This window comes from Macaca mulatta, chromosome 4 (assembly GCF_049350105.2).
Source record: "Macaca mulatta isolate MMU2019108-1 chromosome 4, T2T-MMU8v2.0, whole genome shotgun sequence".
NCBI lineage: Eukaryota > Metazoa > Chordata > Mammalia > Primates > Cercopithecidae > Macaca > Macaca mulatta.
Genome location: NC_133409.1, coordinates 40,558,463 through 40,584,946, shown reverse-complemented (window position 1 = coordinate 40,584,946; position 26,484 = coordinate 40,558,463). Strand labels below are relative to the sequence as shown.

Sequence of the window (26,484 nt, the reverse complement as noted above, 5' to 3'; positions counted from 1 at the left end):
GGTGGGCGCCTGTCGTCCCAGCTACTCGGGAGGCTGAGGCAGGGGAATGGCATGAACCAGGGAGGTGGAGCTTGCAGTGAGCTGAGATCACGCCACTTCACTCCAGCCTAGGTGACAGAGCAAGACTCTGTCTCAAAAACAAAAAGAAAAAAAAAAAAAAAGGACAGAGACAAAGAACAAATAGGGCAAACGAAAGGAAATAATAGAATGGTATATTTAAACTCAGCAATATCGAGAATAATTTAAATGTGGATGGTCCAAATAGACCCAATAAAAAGTAGAAAGTGTCAGATTGGCAAATAAGAACCAACTATATGTTGATTATAAGAAACTTGCTTTGAATATAAGGGCATAGGTAGGTTAATATTTAAAGGATGGAAATATATACCATGCTAACACTAGTAAAAAGAAAACTGGAGTTGTTACATTGATATCAGAGAAAGTATATTTTAGAATAAAGAATATTGCCAAAGGTAAAAAGAAATCTTTTTAATGATAAAGGTGTCAGTATCAAGATATAACTGTGTATGAAACTCATAGCAAAGCTTCAAAATACACAAAGCAAAAACTGATAGAAATGAAATGAGAAATAGATAATTACAGTTAGATATGTTAGTATCCTCTCTCAGAAATTAATATAACAAGTAGACAAAAAATCAATAAGAAAGTAGATTTCAATAACGTTGACAAATTTGAATTGAGTTTTATGAGAACATTGTATCCAACAAACACAGAATATTCATTGTTTTCTAGTGCGTGTGGAATATTCACCAAGACAGACATCATTCTGGGCCGTAATACAAGTCTACATAGCTTCATTTTATACATAAAAATTAAATAAAACTTTTAAATATAAAAGAAATGTTTTTAATAATACAAAATGTTTTCTTAGGCCACAACAGAATCAAATTAGAAATAGTTAACCAAAAGTTATCTGCAGTGTCACCAAATATTTGGAAATTCAATAAGACCCTAGATCAATATATTGAAGAAGAAAACACAAAAGAAATTATAACATATTTTGAACTCACTAAAAATGAAATTATAGCATATCAAAATTTATGGAATGCTGCTGAAGCATTACTTAGAAGGAAACTTGTAGCATTATATTAAAAATGAGGAATGGTCTGAGATCCATCATTGAAGCTTTCACCTTAAAAGAGTATGAACAAATTAGACAAAATAAACACAGGATAGAAATAAGAAGAGTATAAATCAGTGAAATAAAAAACCTCAGTAAATGCAAATGCAACTTTTTAAAAGAAGAATAAAATTGATTATCATATGTGGTGGGGATTTCCAGGGCCACCCCCAGGCTTGATAATTCGCTAGAGAGACTCACAGGACTCAAAAGCTGTTATACCTGCACCATTTATTACAGCAAAAGGATACAGATTAAAATCAGCAAAGGGAAAAGGTGCATGGGACACAGCCCAGGAGAAACCAGATGCAAGCTTTCAGGTGCACCCCCTAGTAGAGTTGCAAGGGACTCACTTAATTCCTCCAACAACATGTGACAAAATGTGCAAAGTGTTGCCACCCAGGGAAGCTCACCCAAGCCTTGATGTTCATGGTGTTGTGTAGAGGGCTGTGTGGGTTTTGTGTAGAGACAGTGCATTCAGTGCCTGTGTCACCACCCTCAGCTGCTCAGACTCCAAACCCCCAAAGCAAGAACACATGGTCACCATAAATCACATTGCTGATATAAGCTTTCTGGTGAAACTGTTATAGTGAGGCCCAAGGCTTCAGGCATTTAGAAACACTCTTATCAAGCACAACATTTCAAGGACTGGTCCTAAAAATAGGCCCTTCTTGGGATTTGCAGCTTTTTAGCAACCCAGGCTCATGAGTTAACTGTTTTCTGTACTACCTGTAACCAGGCTGATCAGGAAACAAGGAAAGAAGATGCAAATGGCTAATATCAGAATTGTAAGAGGGTATTCACTTTAGATGCTACAGACCTTAAAAGAATAATAAGAGTATTATGAGTAACTTTATGATAATAAATTTAGCAGTTTAGATGAAATGTATAAATTACATGAAGGGCACAAACTACTGAAGCTCACTCAAAAAGAAATAGATAACTTGAACATTATATATCTTTTTAAAGAAACAGAATCGGTAGTTAAAAATCCTTTGTCAAAGGAAACTACTCCCAGGTGGCTTCATCAGTAACTTTTCCCAAACATTTGATGAAAAAATAATGCCAGTTCTATACAGACTCTTCCAGACTATAAAATAAGAGGGGATCCTTGTCCACATTTTTGTGGGCAATAATTACACGGCTGCCAAAACCAGACAAAGATTTCAAGAAAAATACAGACCAAAATCGCTTTTAAATATAGATGGCAAACATCTTCAGCAAAATATTAGAAAATCAATCTTATAAAAAGGATAATACCCCATGTCTGAGTGGAGTTTATGTCAGGAATATACTGTCAGTTCAGTGTTAGAAAAAACGTCCAATGTAATTAGAAAACTATGTGATCATCTCAATAAATGGAGAAAAAAGACTTGACAACATTTATTACTCATTCTTAAACCAACAGTAGATGGGACTTGTCTAAGGTAATGAGTTATCTCAATGGATTGTTGACAGTCAGTTATAGATTGAACTCCTTGTTCTACTCATACTCTCAGTACTGCATTTGACTAGTCTAAAAAAAAAAAAAAAAGACTAACTTCCTCAACCTAATAAAGGGCATCTAAAAAATCTGCAGCTAGCATCATGCTTAATGGCACAAAACTGAATGCTTTTGCTGTAAGCTTGAGCATGTGTCAGTTACTGTGTGTATTCACAATTGTATTGGAGACCCTGACAAATGCAGTAATGCAATTTTTAAAGGCATACAGATTGTAAAGGAAAAAGTAAACTGTATATTCTCCGATTACGTAATTGTCTATGTTAATAACTCAAAAAATTTACAAAAAAGTGCTACTAGAGTTACAGATGGTTCTTATGATGGGATTATGTCCTTTGTAAACTGAAAGTATTGTAAGTTGAAAATGTATTCAATACACCTAACCAACTAAACCCCATAACTTGACCTAGCCTACCTTAAGTGTGCTCAGAACATTTACATTAGCCTACAGTTGTGCAAAGTTAATACCAAGCCTATTTTGTAATAAAGTGTTGAATAACTCACATAATTTATTAAATACTGTACTAAAAGTGAATAACAGAATAATTGTATAGATACTTGGAAGTATGGTTTCTACTGAATGCATGTTTATGCACCATCATAAAGTCAAAAAACTCATATGTCGAACCATCATAAATAGAACCATTATGATTCAGGCACCATCTGTATTAGGGAGGTTAGCAGAATATATGGTCAATGTGTAAAAACCAATTGTATTTCTATAACAGTAATGAATCACTTGACATTAAAGTTTAAAATAATTTATAATAGCAAAAAAAATGTGTAGCATTCAGGGATAAATTTATCAAAAATGTTCAAGAGTTGTACACTGAACCCCTCAGAGTGTTGACAGTAAAGACCTAAATAAATAGATATTCGTGTTCATGGATCAGAAGAATCAACATTGTCAAATGTCCATTCTCTGACAAGTTATCTATTGATTTAATTCAATCCTAATCAATATGCCAGGAGACTTTTTTTTCTTGAAAATCTAAATGAGAAATAGACAAATTAGCAATTACAGTTAGATCTGTCAGTATCCTGTCTCAGAAATTAATAGAACAAGTAGTCAAAAAATCAGAAATTTATTGGGAAATGTAAACAACAGACCTAGAATAGCCAAAACAATTTTGAAAAAGAAGAACAAAGTTGGAATTACACTTTCTGATTCAAAACTCATTATAAAGCAATAGTGATGAAGACAATCTGGAATTGTCATAAAGGTAGGCATATAAATCAGTAGAGCAGGATAGAATATAGAAATAGATTCAAATATTTATGTTCAATTGACTCTTGACAAAGTTGCCAAGGTAATTCACTAAAGGAAAGGATAATCTTTTCAACAAATGATCCTGGAACAATCAGATATTCGTATATAATAAACTTGGGACCATGTCATGTTTAAAAATTAACTGGAAGTAGATCAAAGACATATATACGAGCTAAAACTGTATAACTTATAAGAGAAACATAGGATAATTGTAACCTTGGGTTAAGCAAAGATTTCTCAGGATACGAAAATACGAACCATAAAAGAAAAAAGGGCTAAATTGGACTTTGTGAAAATTGAAAGCATTGCTATGGAAATGAAAATGTTTTATAGCTGTAGGTTTGGATAAAATATTTTTAAAGCACTCTCTGATAAAATGTTGTATCTAGAATATTTTAAGAGCTCCTACAGCTCACTGATATGAAAACAAACGGCCTAACAAAAAAGGGCAAAAGATTTGGACACTTAACTGAAGAAGAGCTATAGACAGCAAATAGGCACATGTGAAGAGTCTTGCTGTCATAGTAATTAGGAAAATGAAGTTTAAAACAATACTGAGGTACTGTTGCACACCTCATACAACAGCTACAAAACAAAAATTGACAGTATTAAGTGCAGGCAAGGATGATAAGTAACTGGAACTCTTAGAAATTGCTGATAAAAATGCAAAATAGTACAGCCAGTGTGAGAAGCTGTTTGGCAATTGTTTAATAAGTTAAATATCTACTTATCTTGTAGCACAGCAGTTCCACTTCTGGATATTTACCCAAAAGAAGTGAAAACATATCTAATGCTAGCACAAAACTGGAAATAATTCACATCTATTAATTGGTGTATGAAGAAACAAAATGTGGCATATAACTGTACAATGGAATACTACTCCACAAAAATGGAATAAACTGCTATAAATACAGCAACATGGATGAATCCTAAAAGCTTTGTGCTGAATGAAGGAAACTAGACACAAAAGGCTATAGATGGTATAATTTCATTTATGTGAAAGTCTAGACAAGGCAAAGCTATTGTGATACCAGATCAGTGGCTGAGTAGGGACAGAGCATGGAGGGAAGGCGTTGACTCTGTAACAGGATATGTGGAATGATGGAAATGTTCAATGTCATGATTATGATGGTGGTCACATGACTGTATGCATTTGCCAAAATTCATTTAATTATACAATTAAAATTGGTGAATTTTATTGATGTAAGCTATATCTTAATAAAGCTGATTTTAATAGCACACAAACCAAAGCAAAAAAACCCGAATTGTTTAAAGAGGTAAAAGATGGGCAAAGATATAATAGAAACATGAGTGAACAAATGTATTTGGGATGTTTCAAAATTCAAATATAATTTGATCCATGAAACTGTTGAAACAAAGGAGACTTTTTTTTTTTAAACAATGGTACAGTATGACTAGAAGTTAACAAAAGTTTATGATTTACAAACTGCTTGGGAATTTATCCCATAAAGCTGTTAGAGAGGAAAAGGAAATCAAAACCACAAAAACAGGCTATTTAAAAAGTAATGAAAATGTCAGTATAATGCTATGAAAGGTAGAGATGCTACTGAAAATACTCTGGGAACTTCATTCGCTGCAGTATTTAAAAAACAGAACTAAAGAAAAAGACAATAATATAAAGTCATAAAATTAATGTTATTAGTGCAAAGGCTGACAGATCAGTAGCAAATAAACAAAAAACAGCCTTTTCCTATTAGCTTGCCTGGAGTTTCAATTTTAAAATTTTTTCCTTGAGACTAAATCTTTCTTCTCTTTCTAATTCTTGATTAGCTCTTTTTCTAATTATTTCCTTCAGGAGTATACTCACAATTTGTATATATTGGTGCTACATTATTGGTACTCACTGAAAAAGTAGAAATAAAAATTTGCATATGCCCCATTTTAACATAATGGAAATTCAAGGTTATTGAGATATGAATGAAGTCATAGAAAAAGAACATTCTGAAAAAAATAGCAATTTTTTAAAATGTTATTTTATATTCTGGGATACATGTATAGGACTTGCAAGTTTGTTACATAGGTAACAAACCGATCAAACTGTCACCTAGGTATTAAGCCACACATGCATTAGCTTTTTATCCTGATGCCCTCCCTCCCCCAGATTCCCTGACAGGCCCCAGTGTTTGTTTTCCTCTCCCTGTGTCCATATGTTCTCACTGTTCAGCTCCCACTTAGAAGTGATAACATGCAGTGTTTCGTTTTCTGTTCCTGCCTTTTATCCATGTCCCTTCATGATCTCTTTCCTTTTTATGACTGATTAGTATTCCTTGGTGTGTATGTACCACATTTTCTTTATCCAGTCTATCATCGATGGACATTTGGGTTGATTCCATGTCTTTGCTATTGTGAATAGTGCTTTGGTGAACATATGCACGTGTGTATCTTTATAATAGAATGATTTATATTCCTTTGGGTATATGTCTAGTAATGGGATTGCTGGATCCAATAGTAATTCTGGTTCTAGGTCTTTGAGGAATCGCCACAGTGTCTTCCACAATGGTTGAACTAACACCACCAACAGTGTAAAAGCATTCCTATTTTTCCATAGCTTCACCGGTGTCTGTTGTTTCTTGACTTTTTAATAATTGCCATTCTGACTGGTGTGAGATGGTATCTCATTGTGGTTTTGATTTGTATTTCTCTAACCATCAATGATGTTGACCTTTTTATCATGTTTATTGGCCACATGAATGTCTTCTTTTGAGAAGTGTGTATTCATGTCCTTTGCCCACTTTTTTATGCGGTTGTTTGGTTTTTTGTTATAAATTTGTTTAAGTTCCTTGTAGATACTAGATATTAGACCTTTGTCAAATGGATAGATTACAAAAATTTTCTCCCATTCTGGAGGTTGTCTGTTCACTCTGATGATAGTTTCTTTTGCTGTGCAGAAGCTCTTTTATTAGATCCCATTTGTCAATTTTTGCTTTTATTGCAGTTGCTGTTGACATTTTTTGTTATGAAATCTTTGCCTGTGCCTATGTCCTGAATCGTATTGCCTAGATTTTCTTCTAGGGTTTTCATAGTTCTGGGTTTTACATTTAAGTGTTGAATCTATGTTGAGTTAATTTTTGTATAAGGTGTGAGGCAAGGGTCTAGATTCAGTGTTCTGCATGTGGCTAGCCAGTTTTCCCAGCACCACTTTTAAATAGGGAATCCTTTCCCTATTGCTTGTTTTTGTCAGGTTTGTCAAATATGAAATGGTTGATGTGTAGCCTTATTTCTGATGTCTTATTTCTGTTCCATTGGTCTATATGTCTGTTTTTGTACCTGTACCATGATGTTTTGGTTACTCCAGTATAGTTTGAAGTCAGGTGGTGTGATGTCTCCAGCTTTGTTCTTTTTTTTTGGATTGTCTTGGCTATATAGGCTCTTTTTTGTTTCCGTATGAATTTTAAAGTAGTTTTTTCTAATTCTGTGAAGAACGTCAATGGTAGTTTAATAAGAATAGCATAGGATCTATAAATTACTTTGGGCAGTATGGCTGTGGATTTGTCATAAATGGCTCTTATTTTGAAGTATGTTCCTGTAAGTACCTTGTTTATTGAGAATTTTTAACATGAAGCAATGTTGAATTTTATCGAAGGCCTTTTCCTGTGTCTATTCAGATAATCATATGGTTTTTGTCTTTAGTTCTGTTCACGTGATGAATTGTGTTTATTGATTTGCGTGTGTTGAACCAGCCTTGCATCCCGTGGATGAAGCTGACTTGATGGTGGTGGATAAGTTTTTTGATGTGCTGCTGGATTTGGTTCCCAGTATTTTATTGAGGATTTTTGCATCGATGTTCATCAGGGATATTGGCCTTAACGTTTTTTTCTTTCTTTGTTGTGTCTCTGCCAGGTTTTGGTATCAGGATGATGCTGTCCTCATAAAATGAGTTAGGAAGTAGCCCCTCCTTTTCAATTGTTTGAAATAGTTTCAGTAGAAATGGTACCTGTTCCGTTTTGTACCTCTGGTAGAATTCAGCTGTAAATCCATCTGGTCCTGGGCTTTTTTTGCTTGGTTGTTTGTAGGCTATTTATTACTGCCTCAGTTTCAGAACTTGTATATTAGTCTATTCAGGGATTCAACTTCTTCCTGGTTCAGTGTTGGGAGGGTGTATGTGTCCAGCAATTTATCCATTTCTTCTAGATTTTCTAGTTTATTTGCATAGAGGTGTTTGTAGTATTCTCTGATGGTTGTCTGCATTTCTGTGGGGTCAATAGGGATATCCCCTGTATCATTTTTTATTGTGTCTCTTTGATTCTTCTCTTAAGTGATTCTTGTATCTCAACCTCCCAAGTAGCTGAGATTACAGGTGTGCACCATCATGCCTGGCTAATTTTTGTATTTTTGATAGAGATAGGGTTTCACCATGTTGGCCAGGCTGATCTCAAACTCCTGACCACATGTGATCCACCTGCCTCAGCCTCCCAAACTGCTGGGATTACAGGCGTGAGCCAGCATGCCCAGCCTTATTGATTTTTTGAAGGGTTTTTTGTGTCTCTGTATCCTTCATTTCTGCTCTGATCTTGGTTATTTCTTGTCTTCTGCTAGCTTTGGGTTTTGTGTGTGTGTGTGTGTATTTTGTGTGTTTTCTTCCTTATTTATTTTTACTACTTAAAATTAAATATTGCTTCCAAAACAGAACATGTGAAAATAAACTTTTTTTTAAAGAGAAATGTTATTTTTATTAGATTTGATTGGTGAAGTTTTTTTGGAGCCTATGGCATCATAATTTGCCCTCAAAGAACAGATAGAATTTGGAAATATATTTTAGGTGAGCAAAAGAGTCTTAGAGATGGTAAGATTTTAGATATGTATTGGGATACTAGTTCTTTCAGCATTTTTAAAATCACCTTTTTATGTACATTGGATATTTTTTAACTACTTTTAAAATATGGGGAGTTTCAAAGGTCAAACTCCAGTATGTATTGTTAAGTTTATTCATTTCTGGCACATTTCTTCATTTTGATGTTAGATTCATCTTGTAGCACCAAATGTTAACATGTAACATTCATACATTACAGTGTAACATTCTGCACGACTAAATGAATCCAGAGTGTTAGTCCAAAATGTTAATCTGAACTTATATTCAGAGATTATTAATGAAATTCTGAAGCATAAATTATGAGAGTACTTAGCAAGTGCTCTAAAATAGTATCACTATGTCCATGTAAAAAACTAAATAATCTTTCCAATAATTACACATTGTTGAACATAAATTATTGAGTTTTTCTTTATACAACCAATCTACGCTGAGCTGAAACTTTGTTATTATGTCTTCTTTTTTAGCCTGACACTATTAGAAGCAATCCTCACCATATTAAAGAAACTACAAGTGATGATGTAAGTACTGCTGACACTAACAGCCTGAAGAAAAGCATGAGAATCACTAAAAACAAATTGAGGAACATACAGTCAGCAATGGTTTTTGTCCATTCTGTTTTTCAACACATCTGTTAAACTTTTATTTGTATTATTCAGAATTTTATTTTGGTATCAGCAGTTGGGTTTTCTTGGTCCAGTATGCTCTTGCATTCCTTTATTAATATCAATTATACTTATTTAAAATTCTTATTTATGATATGTATTTTCCTTTGGTGTTCATTTATTTATTGTGTTTGATTTGGTGGCTTTCCTTCATTGTGCTACCTTCCTTTAGTGTTTGTTAATTTTCCGTTGTCAAGCCATCTTTATATTTGAGAATGTCTGTTCTGTTCCTTGTTGGTTGTTTTTGACATGGTCTGCCTCTGCAGTTTGTGGGAATTGTACCTACCTGAAGTATACTGCCCTTTCTCTCTGTGCTGCCATGCTTAATCCATGGGTGAAAGTCAGCACAAATGGAGATGGGAAGCAGAGCTGTTCATCCCAGCTCCTTGATTGGTCATCCTTTGGTCTATCTAGTTTATGCCCTCCTCCTCCTTATATTACTTGACTCTTATCCTTATTTATTTTTTTGTATTAAAAATATATCTCATTATAAATAACTTTAATTGGGGAAAGAGGTACAAGATTATGCTTAGTCTGGCGCTGGATTTAGCTTAATATGTAATATTTAGCAGCATTCTAGTGATAGATTTAGTGTAGGGTGATCTTAGAGCTGTAGACTTTTGGTTTTGCAGTGTAATCATGAAGCAAAATAAATGACCCATGTATATTTCCTATTGGGTTGCCTGAAATATCAATTCAATGGCTCTTTTAGCAATTTCTCAGGTATCTATTAATTATATTAGAGTATATATCATGAGAAAAATATGTATGAGGAAAATAGCATTTGAGATTTGAGCAATTAATTCACTTCTTAAAGGTCCTTAAGTACTTTTTTCCTATGTCAGTTAACTCATTTCATCTGAAGTTACATTCAGAGATTGCTTATCAAATTCTGGAAGCATAAATTATGAGAGTACTCAAATGCTCTAAAATAGTATCACTGTGTCCAGCTGAAAAACTAAATAATCCTCCCAATAATTCCACATTGTCAAACATTAATTATTAGGTTTTTCTTTATATAACTAATCTATGCATAACTGAAACTTTGTTATCATGTCTTCTTTTCCTAGCGTGACACTGTTAGAAGCAATCTTCCCCATATTGAAGAAACTACAAGTGATGATGTAAGCGCTACTAACACTAACAACCTGAAGAAGACCATGAGAGTCGCTAAAAACAAATCGAGGAACACACAGTCAGCAACTGAAAATCCTAATGATGATGTTAGTGTAGAGGAAGACAAACAAGGAAAGCCAAATAAAAAGGTGGTAAAGACGGTGTCCCAGTTGACTACACAAGATATGAAACTGGAAACTCCTGAGAAGGAAGTTGATTCTACACACCAGAAAGCGCGTACAAAGCCACAGCCAGGCCTTGATCATCAGAAAAGTGAGAAGGCAAATGAGGGAAGAGAAGAGAATGATTTAGAAGAGGACGAAGAACTGATGCAAGCATATCAGCGCCATGTAACTGAAGAAATGGCAAAGGAGATTAAGAAGAAAATAAGAAAAAAACTGAAAGAACAGTTGACTTACTTTCCCTCAGATACTTTATTCCATGACGACAAATCAATCAGTGAAAAAAGGAAAAAGAAAAAGAAAGTTCCAGCCTTCTCTAAAGCTGAAACAAGGTATTTTTACATTGATAAATGTAAAATATCCTCTTAGAAAAACACTCTATTATTATCAGGGTTTGAATATTATCTGTGGTTTAACAAAGAAAATTCTTAGGCTTTTATTTGGAGACATTGCCACTAAGATAAGAACACCTAGCTTTTACTAACACCTTACTATGTACTAGGTGCTTTACGAGAATTAACTCATTTATTTCTTATGACAATCTTATGAGGAAAAGTAATATTCTTCCTATCTTGCTGATGAGGAAACTGAAGTACAGAACTAGTAAGAGGCTGAGCCAGAACCTTGTCTCTATCCTGAACTACTCACTTACATCTGCTTTCTTTTTTTTTTTTTTTAATTTATTTATTATTATTATACTTTAAGTTGTAGGGTACATGTGCATAACGTGCAGGTTTGTTACATATGTATACTTGTGCCATGTTGGTGTGCTGCACCCATCAACTCGTCATTTACATCAGGTATAACTCCCAATGCAATCCCTCCCCCCTTCCCCTCCCCATGATAGGCCCCGGTGTGTGATGTTCCCCTTCCTGAGTCCAAGTGATCTCATTGTTCAGTTCCCACCTATGAGTGAGAACATGCAGTGTTTGGTTTTCTGTTCTTGTGATAGTTTGCTAAGAATGATGGTTTCCAGCTGCATCCATGTCCCTACAAAGGACACAAACTCATCCTTTTTTATGGCTGCATAGTATTCCATGGTGTATATGTGCCACATTTTCTTAATCCAATCTGTCACTGATGGACATTTGGGTTGATTCCAAGTCTTTGCTATTGTGAATAGTGCTGCAATAAACATACGTGTGCATGTGTCTTTATAGCAGCATAATTTATAATCCTTTGGGTATATACCCAGTAATGGGATGGCTGGGTCTTATGGTACATCTAGTTCTAGATCCTTGAGGAATCGCCATACTGTTTTCCATAATGGTTGAACTAGTTTACAATCCCACCAACAGTGTAAAAGTGTTCCTATTTCTCCACATCCTCTCCAGCACCTGTTGTTTCCTGACTTTGTAATGATCGCCATTCTAACTGGTGTGAGATGGTATCTCATTGTGGTTTTGATTTGCATTTCTCTGATGGCCAGTGATGATGAGCATTTCTTCATGTGTCTGTTGGCTGTATGAATGTCTTCTTTTGAGAAATGTCTGTTCATATCCTTTGCCCACTTTTCGATGGGGTTGTTTGTTTTTTTCTTGTAAATTTGTTTGAGTTCTTTGTAGGTTCTGGATATTAGCCCTTTGTCAGATGAGTAGATTGCAAAAATTTTCTCCCATTCTGTAGGTTGCCTGTTCACTCTGATGGTAGTTTCTTTTGCTGTGCAGAAGCTCTTTAGTTTAATGAGATCCCATTTGTCAATTTTGGCTTTTGCTGCCGTTGCTTTTGGTGTTTTAGACATGAAGTCTTTGCCCATGCCTATGTCCTGAATGGTACTACCTAGGTTTTCCTCTAGGATTTTTATGGTGTTAGGTCTAACATTTAAGTCTCTAATCCATCTTGAATTAATTTTTGTATAAGGAGTAAGGAAAGGATCCAGTTTCAGCTTTCTACTTATGGCTAGCCAATTTTCCCAGCACCATTTATTAAATAGGGAATCCTTTCCCCATTTCTTGTTTCTCTCAGGTTTGTCAAAGATCAGATGGCTGTAGATGTGTGGTATTATTTCTGAGGACTCTGTTCTGTTCCATTGGTCTATATCTCTGTTTTGGTACCAGTACCATGCTGTTTTGGTTACTGTAGCCTTGTAGTATAGTTTGAAGTCAGGTAGCGTGATGCCTCCAGCTTTGTTCTTTTGACTTAGGATTGTCTTGGAGATGTGGGCTCTTTTTTGGTTCCATATGAACTTTAAAGCAGTTTTTTCCAATTCTGTGAAGAAACTCATTGGTAGCTTGATGGGGATGGCATTGAATCTATAAATTACCTTGGGCAGTATGGCCATTTTCACGATATTGATTCTTCCTATCCATGAGCATGGTATGTTCTTCCATTTGTTTGTGTCCTCTTTTATTTCACTGAGCAGTGGTTTGTAGTTCTCCTTGAAGAGGTCCTTGACATCCCTTGTAAGTTGGATTCCTAGGTATTTTATTCTCTTTGAAGCAATTGTGAATGGAAGTTCATTCCTGATTTGGCTCTCTGTTTGTCTGTTACTGGTGTATAAGAATGCTTGTGATTTTTGCACATTAATTTTGTATCCTGAGACTTTGCTGAAGTTGCTTATCAGCTTAAGGAGATTTTGGGCTGAGACAATGGGGTTTTCTAAATATACAATCATGTCGTCTGCAAACAGGGACAATTTGACTTCTTCTTTTCCTAACTGAATACCCTTGATTTCTTTCTTTTGCCTAATTGCCCTAGCCAGAACTTCCAACACTATGTTGAATAGGAGTGGTGAGAGAGGGCATCCCTGTCTTGTGCCAGTTTTCAAAGGGAATTTTTCCAGTTTTTGCCCATTCAGTATGATATTGGCTGTGGGTTTGTCATAAATAGCTCTTATTATTTTGAGGTACGTTCCATCAATACCAAATTTATTGAGCGTTTTTAGCATGAAGGGCTGTTGAATTTTGTCAAAAGCCTTTTCTGCATCTATTGAGATAATCATGTAGTTCTTGTCTTTGGTTCTGTTTATATGCTGGATTATGTTCATTGATTTGCGAATGTTGAACCAGCCTTGCATCCCAGGGATGAAGCCCACTTGATCATGGTGGATAAGCTTTTTGATGTGTTGCTGAATCCGGTTTACCAGTATTTTATTGAGGATTTTTGCATCGATGTTCATCAGGGATATTGGTCTAAAATTCTCTTTTTTTGTTGTGTCTCTGCCAGGCTTTGGTATCAGGATGATGTTGGCCTCATAAAATGAGTTAGGGAGGATTCCCTCTTTTTCTATTGATTGGAATAGTTTCAGAAGGAATGGTACCAACTCCTCCTTGTACCTCTGGTAGAATTCAGCTGTGAATCCATCTGGTCCTGGACTTTTTTTGGTTGGTAGGCTATTAATTATTGCCTCAATTTCAGAGCCTGCTATTGGTCTATTCAGGGATTCAACTTCTTCCTGGTTTAGTCTTGGAAGAGTGTAAGTGTCCAGGAAATTATCCATTTCTTCTAGATTTTCCAGTTTATTTGCGTAGAGGTGTTTATAGTATTCTCTGATGGTAGTTTGTATTTCTGTGGGGTCGGTGGTGATATCCCCTTTATCATTTTTAATTGCGTCGATTTAATTCCTCTCTCTTTTCTTCTTTATTAGTCTTGCTAGTGGTCTGTCAATTTTGTTGATCTTTTCAAAAAACCAACTCCTGGATTCATTGATTTTTTGGAGAGTTTTTTGTGTCTCTATCTCCTTCAGTTCTGCTCTGATCTTAGTTATTTCTTGCCTTCTGCTAGCTTTCGAATGTGTTTGCTCTTGCTTCTCTAGTTCTTTTAATTGCGATGTTAGAGTGTCAATTTTAGATCTTTCCTGCTTTCTCTTGTGGGCATTTAGTGCTATAAATTTCCCTCTACACACTGCTTTAAATGTGTCCCAGAGATTCTGGTATGTTGTATCTTTGTTCTCATTGGTTTCAAAGAACATCTTTATTTCTGCCTTCATTTCGTTATGTACCCAGTAGTCATTCAAGAGCAGGTTGTTCAGTTTCCATGTAGTTGAGCGGTTTTGATTGAGTTTCTTAGTCCTGAGTTCTAGTTTGATTGCACTGTGGTCTGAGAGACAGTTTGTTATAATTTCTGTTCTTGTACATTTGCTGAGGAGTGCTTTACTTCCAATTACGTGGTCGATTTTGGAGTAAGTACGATGTGGTGCTGAGAAGAATGTATATTCTGTTGATTTGGGGTGGAGAGTTCTATAGATGTCTATTAGGTCTGCTTGCTGCAGAGATGAGTTCAATTCCTGGATATCCTTGTTAACTTTCTGTCTCGTTGATCTGTCTAATGTTGACAGTGGAGTGTTGAAGTCTCCCATTATTATTGTATGGGAGTCTAAGTCTCTTTGTAAGTCTCTAAGGACTTGCTTTATGAATCTGGGTGCTGCTGTATTGGGTGCATATATATTTAGGATAGTTAGCTCTTCCTGTTGAATTGATCCCTTTAGCATTATGTAATGGCCTTCTTTGTCTCTTTTGATCTTTGATGGTTTAAAGTCTGTTTTATCAGAGACTAGTATTGCAACCCCTGCTTTTTTTTGTTCTCCATTTGCTTGGTAAATCTTCCTCCATCCCTTTATTTTGAGCCTATGTATGTCTCTGCGTGTGAGATGGGTCTCCTGAATACAGCAGACTGATGGGTCTTGACTCTTTATCCAGTTTGCCAGTCTGTGTCTTTTAATTGGAGCATTTAGTCCATTTACATTTAAGGTTAAGATTGTTATGTGTGAACTTGATCCTGCCATTATGATATTAACTGGTTATTTTGCTCGTTAGTTGATGCAGTTTCTTCCTAGCCTCGATGGTCTTTACATTTTGGCATGTTTTTGCAATGGCTGGTACTGGTTGTTCCTTTCCATGTTGAGTGCTTCCTTCAGGGTCTCTTGTAAGGCAGGCCTAGTGGTGACAAAATCTCTAAGCATTTGCTTATCTGTAAAGGATTTTATTTCTCCTTCACTTATGAAACTTAGTTTGGCTGGATATGAAATTCTGGGTTTAAAATTCTTTTCTTTAAGAATGTTGAATATTGGCCCCCACTCTCTTCTGGCTTGGAGAGTTTCTGCCGAGAGATCTGCTGTTAGTCTGATGGGCTTCCCTTTGTGGGTAACCTGACCTTTCTCTCTGGCTGCCCTTAAGATTTTTTCCTTCATTTCAACTTTGGTGAATCTGGCAATTATGTGTCTTGGAGTTGCTCTTCTCGAGGAGTATCTTTGTGGCATTCTCTGTATTTCCTGGATTTGAATGTTGGCCTGCCCTACTAGGTTGGGGAAGTTCTCCTGGATGATGTCCTGAAGAGTGTTTTCCAGCTTGGTTCCATTTTCCCCCTCACTTTCAGGCACCCCAATCAGACGTAGATTTGGTCTTTTTACATAATCCCATACTTCTTGCAGGCTTTGTTCATTTCTTTTTCTTCTTTTTTCTTTTGGTTTCTCTTCTCGCTTCATTTCATTCATTTGATCCTCAATCGCAGATACTCTTTCTTCCAGTTGATCGAGTCGGTTACTGAAGCTTGTGCATTTGTCACGTATTTCTCGTGTCATGGTTTTCATCTCTTTCATTTCGTTTATGACCTTGTCTGCATTAATTACTCTAGCCATTAATTCTTCCACTTTTTTTTCAAGATTTTTAGTTTCTTTGCGCTGGGTACGTAATTCCTCCTTTAGCTCTGAGAAATTTGATGGACTGAAGCCTTCTTCTCTCATCTCGTCAAAGTCATTCTCCGTCCAGCTTTGATCCGTTGCTGGCGATGAGCTGCGCTCCTTTGCTGGGGGAGATGCACTCTTATTTTTTGAATTTCCAGCTTTTCTGCCCTGCTTTTTCCCCATCTTTGTGGTTTTATCTGCCTCTGGTCTTTGATGATGGTGATGTACTGATGGGGTTTTGGTGTAGGTGTCCTTCCTGTTTGATAGTTTTCCTTCTAACAGTGAGGACCCTCAGCTGTAGGTCTGTTGGAGATTGCTTGAGGTCCACTCCAGACCCTGTTTGCCTGGGTATCAGCAGCAGAGGCTGCAGAAGATAGAATATTTCTGAACAGCGAGTGTACCTGTCTGATTCTTGCTTTGGAAGCTTCCTCTCAGGGGTGTACTCCACCCTGTGAGGTGTGGGGTGTCAGACTGCCCCTAGTGGGGGATGTCTCCCAGTTAGGCTACTCAGGGGTCAGGGACCCACTTGAGCAGGGAGTCTGTCCCTTCTCAGATCTCAACCTCCGTGTTGGGAGATCCACTGCTCTCTTCAAAGCTGTCAGACAGAGTCGTTTGCGTCTGCAGAGGTTTCGGCTGCGTTTGTTATTGCCCTGTCCCCAGAGGTGGAGTCTACAGAGACAGGCAGGTTTCCTTGAGCTGCTGTGAGCTCCACCCAGTTCGAGCTTCCCAGCAGCTTTGTTTACCTACTTAAGCCTCAGCAATGGCGGGCGCCCCTCCCCCAGCCTCGCTGCTGCCTTGCTGGTAGATCACAGACTGCTGTGCTAACAATGAGGGAGGCTTCGTGGGTGTGGGACCCTCCCGGCCAGGTGTGGGATATGATCTCCTGGTGTGCCTGTTTGCTTAAAGCACAGTATTGGGGTGGGAGTTACCCGATTTTCCAGGTGTTGTGTGTCTGAGTTCCCCTGGCTAGGAAAAGGGATTCCCTTCCCCCTTGTGCTTCCCAGGTGAGGCAATGCCTCGCCCTGCTTCAGCTCTGGCTGGTCGGGCTGCAGCAGCTGACCAGCACCGATCGTCCGGCACTCCCCAGTGAGATGAACCCAGTACCTCAGTTGAAAATGCAGAAATCACCGGTCTTCTGTGTCGCTCGCGCTGGGAGTTGGAGACTGGAGCTGTTCCTATTCGGCCATCTTGCTCCGCCCCCCCATCTGCTTTCAAAGTAATAGCAACCTAATTACTTCCCCTTTTTTGAGTTACAAATACCTGTTTGGATATATAAATACAGCTTTTTTTTCTTACACAAATAACATTAGCTCATTGTAGAAAAACTATTCAAAGATAATCGCTATTGGCAATTTGTTATTCTAATCTTTTTCTCTATATGATGCTTATATATGTACTTGTATATAGAGTATGAGTTTAAATGAACATATACATATACATATGTTCTCTACTTGGATAAAACAATAAGATAAAAATGCTTTTTAACTGCTATAATTAACTTTGTTCCCCCCTGCAGTTCTCCTCTAGAGAAACAGCTTGAAGTGGGAACATTCTATATGTGACTATTCCTTGGCATTCAGGATCAATTTCCCCTAAAACCCTCAGCCAAAAATAATTCCCCTCTTTTTAAAAGCTAGGTGACCAGTGATAATAAAGATATTGCAAACCAGGTTGCTGCAGGGACATGATAGTATGTATTATCTGTTGATGCATTAAAGAGATTATCCCATAATTTAGCAGCTTTTAGGATGACAAGCATTTATTGTCTCATAGTTTCTATGGGCCAGCAATCTGGGAGTGACTTTGCTGGGTGTCTCTGTCAATCACAGGTTGCAATCAGGATGTTAGCCAGGACTGAAATCACCTTAAGCCTTGACTTGGGGAGGATCTATCAAGTGACATAGCTGTTAGAAGGCCTTAGAAGATCCAGTGCTAAGCTCATTCATGTGGCTGTTGGTAGGCCTCAGGTCCTGACTGGCTTTGGGCCAGGTATACCAGTTCCTTGCCACGTGGACGTCCTCCGTGTGGTCTACTCATAATATGGCCACTTGCTTCCCCAGACCAAGGGCTCTGAGAGAGTGAGAGCAAGACAGAAGTCACAGTCTTTTTGGAACCTAATCTTATAAGTGGCGTTCATTGCTTTTATCATATTCTGTCGGTTAGAAGTAAGTCATTAGGTCCAGCCCACACTGAAATATTTCTCTAGTCTTATTTTCCTCAGCCCATTTTTTTGGAAAGGTGACTAAACATATTGGAAATTAATTTTTATTATTTAAATGCAGATTTTTTTAACTTGATACATTAAAATGTTAGTAGGTTGGTTTTTCTGTAAACTCAGTATGCCTCTGGGTTGCTACTTCTTACCATTTACTAGTCATGTGATATAGATTTTAATTTTAGTAATAGCCTTCTGAAAATGTAGTGACTCACCAACCACTAGAAAATACAAGGAATTAATTTTTACCTAGAAGTCTCAGCCTGAGCAATATGGTGAAACTCCATCTCTACAAGTACAAAAATCAGCCAGGTATGGTGGCATGTGCCTGTAGTCCCAGCTATTTGGGAGGCAGAAGTGGGAGGATTGCTGGAGCCTGGGAGGTTGAGGCGGCAGTGAGCTATGATTGTACCACTGCACTCCAACTTGGGTGACAGAGCGAGACCTAGTCGTAAAAAAAAAAAAAAGAAAAGAAAAAAGAGAAATCAAAAGTTGTGCTTTTGAAGCCTCTTGAAGACTGAACAAACCTAGAATACATTTTATACTTTTAAATAAGGTAATTTTAAAATTGGTTGATCAGTCATTTACTTGGCAGCAGGGTGGGCGTGCTTCGATAAGTCCTATGTAAAGAGAGATCAATTGCTCATAAAATATTAATACAATTTCCTTTCCCCTGGGGTTTAGAGCTCAGTTTTAGTTGAATCATGTAACTCCTTGCGAAGTTACAACCTATGATACCTATTTGACAGCTAACCATTTTAGTGTGTAGGAAAATATATGCATCTCAAGAAAAAATAGTAGTGATTTTAGGATTATGTTTGCTCCTATTTACTGTTCACTCTGTTGCATCATGAATAATAATAATAATTATAATAATATATCTGTAATGGCTGATACTTGGATTATATTTGTAGTACATTGACCATCTCTGGTGACACAGTTGAAGGTGAACAAAAGAAGGAATCTTCAGTTAGACCAGTTTCTTCAGATTCTCATCAAGACGGTGAAATAAGCTCAATGGAACAAAACACAGAAGGCAGCATGCAAGATGACACAAAACCTAAACCAAAAAAGCCAAAAAAGAAGGCTAAAGCAGGTTTGTTATACAAATTAAGTGAAAAATTGTGTACGTTGGTAGCAATAACTTGATTCTAGGAATTTTAGCCCTTAAAAACTAAAACTGATGGGTATACTTGAAATTAATTCAATATAGAGTATGTGGTACTTGTTCTTGGATTCATCTAGATTAAAGTACACGTGTATTTGTAGCTGTTTGTCTTTGATGAGTTTGTATCACTTGTAAATATATTCAAGTTATGCATTTTTTTAAAAACAGCATTGTCTTTTTCTAATTGATTTGTAATGATAGTTTATATACTTCAATATGAGATTATTCTCAGATATATACATACATGCATATGTATTGCAAATGTCTTCCTACTCTAGTTTATTTCTCTCTCATTGGTGTCTTTCGAAAAGCAGAAATTTTTGAATAGTCCAGTTTATCCGTTTTTTCCTTTGAAGGTAAGTGTTCTCTGTGATTTAAGAAATCTTTCCCAAGTTCTGAAGATGTTTCTCTAAAAGTTTTATTTTAAAAGTTTTACTGTTTCTGTTTTACTTTTCACATTTATATATGCAGTTCATCTGAAATTGGTTTTTGTTTGTTAGGAAGCAGTGATCAAGATACGTTTTCTCGTGTAGATATATATTATAATTGACCCAGTACCATTTACTGAAGAGAGTGTCTTTTTGCCTCTGTGTGGCAGTGTCACTTTTCTCATATATAACATGACTGTGTTTACGTGTGGATCAGTTTTTATAGTCTCTATTCTTTTACAGTAGACAGTCTGTACCAACACCACCATGTCTAAATACTGTAGCTTTTTAATAGGTCTTGCTATTTAGTATTGTACTCTAGCTTTTTCCTTCTTCATCTGCATTGCCTAAGCTATTCTTTACTTTGCATTTCTATATGGATTTTAGAAGACTTCTCAATTCTCCCTCTTCCTTCCTATACCCATCCTGTCTTGCAAGCTGTGATTTTGATCTAGACTGGGTGAATCTATAGAGATTCACAGTATAATAGCTCTCTAAAGAGACTTGACATTTTTACAAAGTATTGATTCTCAGTCTATGAATTTGGTATGCACTTCCATTTATTTGCATCTTATTTAACATATCCCAGTAATATACATTTCAGCAGAATCTCTCCTTAGATTTATTCCTAGGAGTTGATGTTTCTTAATGATATTGTAAATGGCGTTTAAAAATTTTTTGATTTTGGCTGGGCGTGGTGGCTCGCGCCTGTAATCCCAGCACTTTGGGAGGCTGAGGCGGGCGGATCACGAGGTCAGGCGATGAAGACCATCCTGCCTAACACGGTGAAACCCCGTCTCTACTAAAAATACAGAAAATTAGCCGGGCATGATGGCGGGCACCTGTAATCCCAACCACTCGGGAGGCTGAGGCAGGAGAATGTGTGAACTTGGGAGGCAGAGCTTGCAGTGAGCTGAGATCGCATCACTGCACTCCAGCCTGGGCGATAGAGCGAGATTCTGTCTCCAAAAAGAATTTTTTTTTGCTTTGTATTTGTTGCTGGTACATATGTGTAGAAATGTGTTTACATTTTTTTTAACATTGTATCTATTGATTTGCTAAATTCACTTATTGCAAGAGTTTATTTATTTATTTGTTTTTGAGACAGGGTCTCGCCTGTCACTCAGGCTGGAGTGCAGTGGCGTGATCTCAGCTTATGGCAGCCTCCATTTCCCAGGCTCAAGCGATCCTCCCACTTCAGTCTTCCAAGTAGCTGGGACTACAGGCATGCACCACCATTCCCGGCTAATTTTTTTGTAGAGACAAGGTCTCACTACATATTCCAGGCTAGTCTCAAACTCCTGGGCGCAAGCAATTCGCCCGCCTCACCCTCCCAGATTACTGGGATTACAGGTGTGAGCCATCGTGGCCAACAGAGTTTATTGTTATATTGTTTTGATTTTTCTACATATACAATAATGTAATCTGTTAATAATGATAGTTTTATTGCTTCCTTTTCAGTCCTTATGCCTTATAATTTAGCTTGTCTTGATACGGATCAAGATTTAGTTTCTTATCAGTCTTTTCACTTTTTTTAAAGCTTTTCTCAGCTATTTGATAGACTGTAGTTTTTGATCCAAATGTTCAAATTTTCATTTCTGTAGCATCTGAAAGGCTGTCCCATTTTTTCATTCATGGGATTGGCAATTTGTTTTCTCTCAAATTCTTGATCAGTCTTAGGATTTTAAGTTTATGAGTCTTTTCAAAAACCTTTGGCTTTGATTTTCTCTATTGTACATTTATGTATTAGTAGTTTTTTCTTGTAACTTTATTATTTTCCTTTGTACTTATTCGGGTTTTATTTGCTACTTATTTCTAACTTTATAATTTGGATTTTATAAGAAAAATTTCAGTCTTCTTTTATATGCATTTAAGACTAAATTTCCATCAAAGTACTACCTTACCTGTATCTCCAAAATTGTTAATATTGTGTCTTTTTATTATCATTTAACAGAAAATTTCGTTTTAATTGATCGTGCATTATTTAGAAGTATGTTGCTTAGTTTCAGGCAGCAGATGCTTTTCTAGTTATCTTTTATTGGTTTCTGTCTTCCATTGTTGTCAGATAACATTATGAATGATTTCAATCCTCTGAGTTTATTGAGGCATTTTTTAATGACCATTTTATGGTCAGATTTGGTAAATATTCCATGCTCACTTGAAAAGAATGCAGTTTCTAATGTTGAGTGCAGTGTCCTTTGAATGTCAGTTAGGTCAAGTTTAATTGTGCTCAGTTCTTCTTATTAGTTTTTTTGGTCTACTTATTCCGTCAGCTGTTGAGAGAGGTATTAACATTTCCACTCTGATTTTATTTTTCTTGTATCTCTTATCAGGTTATCACTTTTATCATTATGCAGTGCCCTTCTTTATCTCTAATAATTCATAGCCCTAAATAATTTTTTAGCCCTAAAATACAATGGGAGTTTCAGTTTAGCCCTTCAGTGCTTTTCCACTTGCCATTTGCCACTTCAAAATTTGGCAGATTCTTTGAGCGGGAGACTGGCTATATGTTAGACATCCTTCAGGTATCCTCTATCTTTTTGTCACTCTCGCTGCCATGCATGCCGAAATCTCTGCTGGCTTCTCTGTCCCTCAGTAGCAACCTTCTGCCAGAAATCGCACCTGGATTATCAACCTAGATCTGTGACCAGAATTGGTAGATGACCCCAGGTGAAGAGTGGCTCTTGGTCCTCAGTGTAAATTGACCACACCCTCCAGGGCTTCATCTTTGCCTGTTTTGCTTTGGTCCCCTTCCCCTGGCAGATCCTGGTCTGCTAGCACCACAAGCCTGGGAGATTTCACTACCTCTCTAGCTTCTCTATAGCATCGGAATTCAGTTTTGTGAGAAAAACTGGTCATGTTTGAGGCTTCTCAAATCTCCAGTTTTATCATTTTAGTCCTGTGGAATGATGAAAGTGTTGCTGATTTCTCATTCTCCTGGCAGTGACCTTCTGCTTAAGCCAAACTCTGATCTTCACTCACACCCTGAATCAGCAAATGTCCCCAGAGACAGAAACAGTGGCCAGTCCATCAGCTGACCTCTGACTGATTCTCCCTTTCTGGAATTTTGATCTGTCTAGTATACCTTGTTTCTGTACTTTCTGATGCCTTTAAAATTTAAAATAAGGTATTCGTAATTTATTTGGCTCTTTCCAGTTGTTACCCAAAGTGTTTACCTGCTGCATCCTACTGCATCCTACCCAGAGGTAGAAATTCTAGCTGAGTCATGTATATTCCACTTAGAAAATACCTAGATATAGTTACTTTTCTGACTTTGACTCTCTTTTTTTTTTTCTTTTTGTATTTCTCCTACTTATTAGGAAAAATATAAACAAGGATTTCTCACCTTATTTTTAATGCATTAGCAAATGTAGTATTTTACTGTCAGACTATGGTTTGCTGTTATCTGGCTTTTTCTTTCTTTCCTCTTGAAGTTCCTTTGTTAACAAAGTGAAATCATCATAGATCTTAAAGATTAGCTTATATGTAAATACAACTGTGGGAACAACTAATTATAACATTGATTTTTTTTTTTCCATGCGTGTAGTTACAGATGATAACGAAGATGTTGATGGTGATGGTGTTCATGAAATAACAAGTCGAGATAGCCCAGTCTATCCCAAATGTTTGCTTGATGATGACCTTGTCCTGGGAGTTTATATTCACCGAACTGATAGACTTAAGTCAGATTTTATGATTTCTCACCCAATGGTAAAAATTCATGTGGTTGATGAGCATACTGGTCAACATGTCAAGAAAGATGATAGGTAACTTTTTTTAATTCCACAGCTAATTCTTGAAACTGAAACTGTCTGCAGTAGAAGTCTTTTTTCTGCCATTGGTAGTTGAAAGTCAGTGGGAATAGAGTTAGGATTTGTATTAGAGAATAGTCTACTAGTTGTAGGTGTTCTTCAATCATTAACATTGATCAGAATGTTGTAGAAGAAATGGAGAACATAGAATTCAGTAATTACTTCTTTTTTTGGTGGGGAGGGGATGGAGTCTTGCTTTGTTACCCAGACTGGAATGCAGTGGTGCAATCTTGGCTCACTGCAACCTCAGCCTCCCAGGTTCAAGCAATTCTCTTGCTTCAGCCTCCTGAGTAGCTGGGATTACAGGTGCCCGCCACCACACCTGGCTAATTTTTGTATTTTTAGTGGAGGCGGGGTTTGGCCAGGCTGATCTCGAACTCCTGACCTCAGGCAATCTGCCTGCCTCAGCCTCCCAAAGTGCTGGGATTACAGGCACGAGCCACCACGCCTGGCTCAGTGATTACTTTTAAGTGGAAGGGAATAATTCATTTTAAGTGGTAGAGAGCTTCTACCAGCTTACTAGACATAATTTATGACATAAAATTGCATTGCAAATATTTTATATTGCATTGGTAAATGCTTTAATTGTCCAACCTTATATTTTTCTTTTGAAAGTAATGTTATCTGGGCCTCAAGTAAGGTAGATGAATCTTTAATGTTTTTTCTAAGATTACTTCTATAGCTAATGCATGCTTAGCTATGAAATCCCAAATAAAAAGTACAATGAAATACATGTTTATACTAGAATTTAAAAAAAAAAAATTGTTTGAAAAGCCAGTGGGGAATGGAAACAGGAAGATTGTCCAAAAAAAAACCCATTCACTTATTCATTTGCCTTAGGGCATGCAAAGAAAATATGACAGCTCAAGGGGTTTATAGTCTTGTGCCTTTTTTTTAATGTAAAATCAATTTTATGTCTTTTTTTTTTTTTTAAGACAAGATCTCACTCTCTCTCTCACCGGCTGGAGTGCAGTGGCACAATCACAACTTACTACAGCCTCAACCTCCCTGGGCTCAGGTGATCCTCCCACCTCAGATTCCCAAGTAGCTGGGACTGCAGACATGTGCCACCATGCCCAGCTAACTTCTTTTCTATTTTTTGTAGAAACGAGGTTTCACCATGTTACCCGGGCTGGTCCCGAACTCCTTAGCTCAAGCAGTCCACCTGCCTCAACCTCTCAAAGTGCTGGGGTTACAGGCGTGAGCCACTGTGCCTGGCAATGTCTATTTTATTATAAACTCTTATAAAATTCTGAAGGAGTTTATCCCAGCATTGTATGGCAAAGGTATAATCATACTTCTCACTTTATATTTCTATAATAAAATAATCACGTGAAACTGATTGATAGTACACAAATGTAAGATGGACTGTTACTTTTTTAAGTCTTACAAAATTTCTAAGTTTCTAGATAGACAATCAAAATAATCTTTCCTTTTGTATTATTGTGGCAATTCATTGTTTCTGGTTGCCTCACCTTATACACTATATATTTTTTTCTCACCTCAAAATTATAAAAATTGCATTAATGGAAGTATTTTTTTTTGTACAGTGAACGACCTGTTTCATCTTACTATGAAAAAGAGAATGTGGATTATATTCTTCCTATTATGACCCAGCCATATGATTTTAAACAGTTAAAATCAAGACTTCCAGAGTGGGAAGAACAAATTATATTTAATGAAAATTTTCCCTATTTGCTTCGAGACTCTGATGAGAGTCCTAAAGTCATCCTGTTCTTTGAGGTATGAATTGAATGGAGCAATTCAAATTAAATGATAGTTAATATTTAATAGCACAGATGTAAGCTATTATTTTTAGTAGTCTAATAATGCAAAAAAAAGTAGTGTGAGAATTTAATCTCTAGGATTTAGTGTTTGTAGAATGCTGTGGAATACAAGTGAGACGCCCTTTTATAAGCAGTGATAGCATATTTGCTGAGTACTATTTGGCCTACTTTGTATCATTTAATAATTACAACAACCCTGTGACTGTTAACTGTACTGAAGTGATGAATCCACTCTATATGAATGTATTTCTCCATTTTTAACCCATTTCACAAAGCGTAAACTCATTTAACCGTATCAGACACCCTAAGAATATGTGTACCACCTGGATAAATAAATGTACACAGATCAGTTAATTAATGCAATTTCATATATAACCAAAAATGTTGTAGAACTTCTGATATGTAAAGGGTTAGTGGTGGGTCAGAGAAGTCAGTGAAAGCTTTATGGAATAGATGGCTTTTGAGCTGACTAGTTATTATATAATTTTCTTAAAAATGAGAAGGTTTGGAGTAAAAGTGATTTCTCCAAAGTTACTCAAATTTTAAGTGTAAAAAAATATGTTTGGAGATAGTTTGAACCTAGAATACCACATTTCTTTTCTCTATCATGTGTTCTGTCTCCATAAGCAAAGGAAAGTAGAGAAAGCCCCCCTTCCAGTGTAAGCTAGATGGAGAAGTTTAGCATGGGAACAGCAAGTAACTTGGCATAACCAGTGCTGAAGATTCATTTTTTAGAATTACTTGTTTTTAT

At 36.7% G+C, this 26,484-nt stretch overlaps 1 protein-coding gene across 26 annotated transcripts in view; it reads left to right on the top strand.

The window, feature by feature from the left end:
* AHI1 (Abelson helper integration site 1) overlaps positions 1-26,484 on the top strand; it is a 227,087-nt gene that overhangs the window by 20,442 nt on the left and 180,161 nt on the right. For 20 of the 26 annotated variants that reach the window (XR_013416991.1, XR_013416992.1, XR_013416990.1 and 17 more), the window contains 5 exons: positions 9,208-9,261; positions 10,476-11,035; positions 19,453-19,634; positions 23,682-23,901; positions 25,497-25,689. Coding sequence is in view for 17 of the 26 variants with exons in the window: in XM_078001208.1 (XP_077857334.1) it covers positions 9,208-9,261; positions 10,476-11,035; positions 19,453-19,634; positions 23,682-23,901; positions 25,497-25,689 (1,209 nt within the window). In the remaining 9 variants the exon portion in view is untranslated. The remainder of the gene's footprint in view (positions 1-9,207; positions 9,262-10,475; positions 11,036-19,452; positions 19,635-23,681; positions 23,902-25,496; positions 25,690-26,484) is intronic. The other 6 variants (XM_078001209.1, XM_078001215.1, XM_078001214.1 and 3 more) reach the window with 1 other exon arrangement.